The 7,606-nt window shown below is 40.1% G+C and overlaps 1 protein-coding gene across 2 annotated transcripts; it reads left to right on the top strand.

Annotated features, from left to right (window-relative positions):
• Window positions 1-2,895: 2,895 nt before the first annotated feature.
• On the top strand, window positions 2,896-7,210 carry LOC115432517 (E3 ubiquitin-protein ligase TRIM39-like). Of its 2 annotated transcripts, none has more exons than XM_030153386.1 (2): window positions 2,896-3,026; window positions 5,099-7,210. In XM_030153386.1, exon 2 carries the CDS (start codon window positions 5,101-5,103, stop codon window positions 6,739-6,741), a length of 1,641 nt encoding a protein of 546 aa, XP_030009246.1. In that variant the 5' UTR covers window positions 2,896-3,026; window positions 5,099-5,100; the 3' UTR covers window positions 6,742-7,210. The 2 variants fall into 2 exon arrangements, with proteins under 2 accessions (XP_030009246.1, XP_030009248.1); XM_030153388.1 differs by lacking the exon at window positions 2,896-3,026 and adding an exon at window positions 4,343-5,015.
• The last annotated feature ends 396 nt before the right edge of the window (window positions 7,211-7,606 follow it).

Here is a 7,606-nt window from a genome sequence, read left to right as displayed (position 1 = left end):
TCTGGACCCTTAGTTTGGGAAAAATGAGTCCCATATGATAAAACAAATGAACCAAAGATGATACTAAATTATAAGGTTTTTGCAGAAGGACCTCCGACCTCCAAGAATCTAAGTCACAAATAAATATAAGGTTGGAACCCAAACAGCCTCTAAGTGTCTGAAAATAAAGAAAAAACCCCGTAAGTTAATTCAACTAATCAAAGGAGTAGGTTTGATTTGGACATTGGTGTGGACGCTAAAGTGCTCCAAGGCAGCACTCACTCCTGAAAGTTGATATTTTTTTGCATTTGCGATCATAATTTCACGTCTTGTTGAGCTGATCAAACAAGTAAACAATCATAGTCAGAAAAATAATTCAGTAATTGACATGTTTATAATGCATATCTGAATATTTAAAGACAATGCAAGAATTTAATGCATTCTGCAAAGTTATTCTAATGACGAACATATCCATCATTATTTAACCTCAACTGTGAGTTTACAGCCTCTCCTCTTCTACCTCCTCCTCTTCCTCCTCCTCTTCCTCCTCCCTCCTCTCTACTGTCTGTCACCTGACATAAGTATGTTGATTCATGACATATGAACAGATTATAGATACAATGATCATAGAGTTTGATGGTACAGTTATTTCAAAGGTTTTTACTTTCAATCATTATTATTGTAATTTATTCCCCAAAAATACAGATAAAATCACATGAGCATCTAGAACCTGAGGTTTTATTGTATTTTCCCCACAAATTTTCTTTATTTGTGTTTTTTTATACAGTTGCTCTCTTCTCAATATATGAAAATAATAAGTAAAAGTAACTTTAAAAAGTGTATCTGTTTGGTATTAAATATTATCTTTTATTCAGTATCTGTGTTGTTAAGCCTCTACAGTTCTAGACCCTTGAACTAACTTACACTTTGACTCCTAAAGGAATGTCTTATGTCCAGTTTTGTGCTTTGTGCTTGTGCTTTATCACCTCACAGGTTTTCCCAGGATCATCTCTGGTCCTGCTGCTGTGGTCCTGCCTCTCTCCACCTTCATTGCCATCACTCCCTTATCCATATAGTTATGATAGAGTTTATTATATATTCCATAGATGTTCTAGTTCAGTTATCTGTGCATCAGCTGCACCCATGTGTCTCCCCCTACCTCCCCCCTCTCCCCCAGTCTCTCTCTATCTCTATCACTCTCTCTTTTCTCCTCCTTTACTTTCTCTCTTTAACTCCAACTGGTCCAGGCAGACGTCCATCCTTCAGGAGTCTGGGTCTGCTACAGGTTTCTGCTGTTAAAGGGAAGTTTTTCCTTCCACTGTCACCAGTCACTAGTGTTTGCTCCTGGAGGATTCTGCTGGGTTTCTGTAAATTGGCTTAAAATTTGATTTGATTCGATCTCTCTCTCCTTTATGTGAAGCACTTTGTAACATGTTGTTTTAACCCTTTCATGCATGAATTATGAGAACCTTAATCAAGATTTTTTTCCTGAGTGTTTTTATTCCTCTTTAGGCATGAAAAAAACAATGCGACTGAAAAATTTCTTATGAAAAATAAATAAATAAAAAAAAAAAAAAAAAAAAAAAAACATTTAAAAAAAATAGTAATAATAATAATAAAAAAATTCTTAGGAACCTATTTTTCATAAAGTTGCAAAAATGTCTAATATTTGTCAAATGTCAAATATTAAATGATTTAACTAGTAGTATTGTGACTGCCTCCACCACTACCGCTGCCACAATAATTCTAGCAAATTAGGCTACTGGTATTATTAAATATTTTTGTATTATTACAATAATTATTATTTTCCCCCTCACTCCCCCCCTCTCTCTTTCTCACTTTCATTTACACCCCCGTCTTCCCCTTTTCCCTATCACCCCTAACCAAGCGATATGGTTTAGTTGCTATTTACATTTATGATCTTTTTCTTTTTAATATGACTTTGTTGTTGTTGTTTGTCAATACTCTGTCATTATTGTTGTTTTTGGTTTGTTTGTTTATTTGTTTGAGTTTCCCTTTGTTTATGTGTTGTTTTTGTTTTTCTGTCCACATTGTCTTGTTAACTATCACTAATAAAAAAAAAGTTGCAAAAATGTCCACTCAGCTGGACACCATGCATTTAATTTTTGAAGCGAAGAAACATGCATTTACTGATAATTGTGTGAAAACTATAAGTTTTACACTCAGGGGAGATCTACACAATGTTACCAATTCATGTCAGAAACAATATGTAATGTCTTAAAACTTTAATAAAGATATGTGTAAAAAAAAACAAAACAAGAAAATCCATGAATATACAAGAGAACAGCTGTAGGATAAGTGTCCACTGTAGTGACCAGTATACATGAAAGGGTTCAAAAGTGCTGTATAAATAAAGTTTTACTTACTTACTTACAGTTTTCTTTTCTTTGACATCCTTCACATCCTAATTACCAAGCACACACACGAACACACAAAATCAATTCGCGACCCCTGTTGGCATCTCATGACCCCCTGGGGGGTCCCGACCCCCACTTTGGGAACCCCTGAGATAGACCACAACCCAAAGGAACAACAGACCTGAAGTCCATGAGAGTCACACAGAGCCAAGTCATGTGACTCCACACTAATGATGACAGACAGTCATGGAAAACCAGTTCAGTACCAGACGTGTTCATTCATGTGACCCGCCCACAAATAAATGGATCCTGTGAATATTTCAGACCCTAACCTGCAGGTTCAACAGCTGACTGGGCAGATCATGCTCTTCCTGCTTTTTCTAAACATCCACACTTCCACACATGTATTTACAGAACCAGAACCCTTCTACATGTCGTCTGTGCTCTGTGATAAAACAACACACACTTGGATTTCACCATCACATCAAACAGGAAACAGATCAGAGGTGGAACCACATTCCAACAACAAAGATCATTTCCCAGAAATGAATGTGACAGTAGTTCCCAGTGTGAGCAGAGCTGCAGACGTGTGTGTGGAACCGTTGAACAAACCTTAAACCCACTTCATCAGATCTGTTTCCAGTCTCAGCAGAGTCTCTACAGACAGTGGTGAGTCCAACTGATCTACAGCTTTAACAGCACACTGCAACTGCAAACACACAAACACTAGTTCCTCTGTTCATTTCACACCAACTCTCCTGAAATGGTTCCTCTCACTGAACCACATGGAGAAACCAACAGGATTTACATGGATTCTAGATGATTCCAGCCCATGTCCTTTAGATGGTCTGGACTTGGACTGTTGGTCTCTTCCTGGTTTTGTCACCACTAACATTTTCTACAGTTACACTTCAATGAACTTCCTGAACATTTCAAAGTCAAAGGGTCTGATTTACTAAGATCGCACAAACCTTTAGGAAATCAGACCCAAAGGATTGGACTGACGTCATGGATTTGAAACATTGCTGTAGAGTCATGTGACTGACCAGTCACACTTATATGAAGACCTAAACGACTTTTATGACCTTATTGTAAATGATCACATTATGATAAACACTGATAATAGAATTAAAAATATTTCAAGGTTCAAAGTTCAAGGTTCACTTTATTTTCTCCCATGGGAGAAATTTGGCTGAAACAAAGACAAAAAGCAGCGGCACTGCTACATAAAACAGAACACATGCTGCAAAAAACACATAACACATAAACAAGTTAAAATATTATAAAGAAAAAAACCTAAAATACACACATACATACATACATACATACATACATACATACATACGTATGTACATACATACATGCATACACTACTGGTCAAAAGTTTTAGAACACCCCAATGTTTCCAGTTTTGTCTGTAAATTCCATCAGTTCCAGTCCAGTGAACAGCTGTAAATGGTCCAAAGGTAAGACTGAACTGCCAGGGGTAAAAAAAAAAAAAAAAAAAAGGTAAGGTTAAACCAAACTGAAATATAATGTACATTTCAGAATTATACAAAAAGGCGAACAAGAAATGTTTTAACAACTGAAAGCAGTTCTGCAGCAATGCAGGCTGATCGAGTCTGGAAAGTTGGTGGTTCAATTCCTCCAGGTGTCCCAACGTTTGTGAATTTCTTCAGCCCCCTGTGTCTGCAGAACAGGAGTGTGGAACACACTGTGGTACCATACCCATGGAGCATTATTGGAACAGGACTGGACTGAAGAAAGGAGTGTGTTACTATAAAAATGGAAAAGAGGAAAAGGAATGAACCAGAGAAGAGAGACAGAGCATCAGAAGAGTGAAAACTGTAGGTGTGTCCTCCAGAGAAATGTCCAAGAAAGTCCAGTTTTCTTCAGCATCCAAAGGCACTGAAACTGGACTGGAAATGCAGACAGAAGAGGTCTGGAAGAAGCAAAGACACAACAGAAGCAGAAGAAGAGTTTAGGACAGAAAACAGCTGAAAGAAGAGAGAAGAGAGAGGAGGAGGAAGAGAGGAAGAGTTTCCACTGGGAACACTGGACTGAACTGGTGCAGGTGTGACCAGTCCAGAACCCCTTCTTCCAGTCTTCAGTAGTTCCACTGGTGCTGGTTCATGGCCCAGGAAAGCCTCTTTTTCTGATTCTGAAGCCTCAGCAGTGGCTTTAGCTGAAACTGGACCCATCCAAACAAACAGACTCAAAAACAGATGTTATCCAACAACAATAACCACCCTCAATGCCATAAAAAGCACAGTTCAGCACAACACATATATACAGTAATGGAGATCATGCAGTGATAGAATGAATGGCTGTGTGTGTTTGATTTTTATAATTATTTATTTACTATTGTGAGGTTTGTGTCTGTTGTTTTTATTTTGCACTGACTGGTTGACACTTTTTAATTTCGTTGTACGTTTCATGTTACAATGACAATAAAGACTCTTCTATTAATAACCTTGATTGAAAGGAGGATAAAAGAATGTTTAAACCGGTTGAACCTGCACAGCAGGACTCTGTACCTTCTGTCTGAAGTCAACAGAACACACTCTGGAAACAGGACATGTGATGGTGGTCTGTATTTAAGCCTTGCGTCATGAGTGGACCAGAGGTCCCCATGGTCTTCCTTTCCATCTTCACCAGGTTATGAATGTGAGTTTTGGATTTGACTGTCAGAGCCCAAACCTGCAGCTGATTTCACTGATGTGTGTTCCGTTGGTCCACAGATATGGCTGCTGCCGGTTGGGTCCAATCTGAAGACCAGTTCCTGTGTTCCATCTGTCTGGAGGTCTTCACTGATCCAGTCAGCACACCATGTGGACACAACTTCTGCAGATCCTGCATCTTTGAACACTGGGATAATAATGAAATCTACCAGTGTCCCATGTGTCAAAAAGCTTTTGACCCACGACCTGAGTTGTACGTCAACACGTTCATCTCACAGATGGTGGCTCAGTTCAGACTTAAAGTTCAACACAAACCAAACATCTCCAGCTCAGACCAACAAGCTGCCAAACCAGGAGAAGTTCCCTGTGACGTCTGCACTGGAACCAAACTGAAGGCCCTGAAGTCCTGCCTGGTGTGTCTGACCTCCTACTGTCAGACTCATCTGGAACCTCATCTGACACTTTCAGGACTGAAAAGACATCAGCTGATCCACCCTGTGGAGAACCTGGAAGGCAGGATGTGTAGGAAACATGACAAACCTCTGGAGGTGTTCTGTAAAACCGACCACACGTGTATCTGTCACCACTGCACCTACTCAGACCACAGAAGTCATGACATTGCTCCTCTGAAAGAAGAACATGAAGAACAGAAGCCAGAGCTGAAGAAGACAGCGGCTGAAATTAAACAGATGATCCAGGAGAGACGACTGAAGATCCAGGAGATCCAACGGTCAGTGGAGCTCAGTAAGAACGCTGCAGACACAGAGACAGCAGAAGGTGTGAAGGTCTGCACTGCTCTGGTGGAGTCTGTTCAGAGAAGTCTGGACCAGTTCTTAGAGAAGATCCAAGAAAAGCAGAGGAGCACCAAGAAACAGGCTGAAGACTTCATCAAAGAGCTGGAGCAGGAAATCTGTGAGCTGGAGAAGAGAAGCACTGAGGTGAAGCAGCTCTCAGGCTGTGAAGACCACCTCCACTTTGTCCAGAGGTTCACATGTGTCAAAGCTGCTCCACCCATGAAGACCTGGACCAAGGTCAGCGTCCGTCCACCATCATATGAGGGGACTGTGGTGAGAGCTGTGTCTGAGCTGAAGGACAAACTCACAGAAGACATGAAGAAGGTGGTTAAAGCTGAGCTGAAGAGAGTCCAACAGTATGAGGTGGATCTGACTCTGGATCCAGATACTGCACATCCTAGACTCATCCTGTCTGATGATGGAAAACAGGTTCATACTGGTGATGAAATGAAGAACCTTCGAGACAAACCACAGAGGTTTTCTAAATGTCATTGCATCTTAGCGAAGCAGAGTTTCTCTTCAGGCAGGTTTTACTTTGAGGTTCAGGTTAAAGGAAAAACTGACTGGGATTTAGGAGTGGTCAGAGAGTCCATCAACAGGAAAGGAGTGATCAGACTGAGACCTCAGAACGGATGCTGGACCATCTGTTTGAGAAATGGAAATCAGTACTATGCTTGGGCTGATCCTCCTGTCCGTCCTTCTGTGCAGTCTGGTCTTCAGAAGGTGGGGGTGTTTGTGGATTATGAGGAGGGTCTGGTCTCCTTTTATGACGTAGGTTCTTCAGTTCTCATCTACTCCTTCATTGGCTGCTGCTTCAATCATCAACTCCTCCCGTACTTCAATCCAGGTCTGAATGCTGGAGGTCCAAACTCTGCTCCTCTGATCATCACTCCTGTCCACACTGAGTAAGAAACTCATCAGATGTACAGATTTTCTCTGATTTACTGGAGTCACCAAACTTAGTGATGATGTAAACTGTCTGAACGTGTATGAATCTGGATCCAAATGAACTGAAATATGAACATTAGTGCTGAGAAGAATCCTGGTTTGACTCATTCTGATGCCTGTGATTTAATCCAATGATAATGATGGTGTTTGAATGTGAACTGGAATTCAAGTGTTGGGATTGGGAACGTGTTTCCATGATGGGATTGATTTGATACATTTAAATGATAGAAGTGTTCAGGAGAATTCACTATTCAATAATAACAGTAAAGATTCTGTTCATCAGCTGTAATAAATACACTCATATACTGTCTTCATTTGAAATCAGAAAAACCATTAAATATTAAATGTTTGCTGAGTTGTTTTCTGTTTGTTCACAGACAAACACATGTAATTATTGTAAACACTGTAATTATTTTCAAATCAGCTCAGACGGAGGTTATAAGGTAATATTTAAGATATTGAAATGATTCATCAGTTCTTCAAATATTTTCTGATTAAATTGACTGAGGTTGAAATCCAATCAATCCAACTGTCACATCAGTACCGGACTCTTTTATGTTTTGTCTGTCTTGTTTGTCACTTCCTGTTTTATTTTGTAGTTTTTCCTCATGTGTCTTGTCTGGTGTCTTTACTTCCTTTTGGGTTCCCCTTTCACCTGATTACCTTACTCCTCCCTGAGTGTCTCCACCTGTGTCCAATTGTCTTCCCGCCCTCTTGTGTATTTAAACCCTGTGTCTCCTCTTGTCAGTTGCCAGTTCGTATTCCTTCCTAGTGTTGTGATACCTACCAGCGATTCTCTGAACCTGTTCGTCTGCCTGTCTGTTCG

The sequence above is a fragment of the Sphaeramia orbicularis genome, chromosome 14, assembly GCF_902148855.1.
Source record: "Sphaeramia orbicularis chromosome 14, fSphaOr1.1, whole genome shotgun sequence".
Taxonomy (NCBI): Eukaryota; Metazoa; Chordata; class Actinopteri; order Kurtiformes; family Apogonidae; genus Sphaeramia; species Sphaeramia orbicularis.
This window is presented reverse-complemented; position numbering and strand designations above follow the sequence as displayed.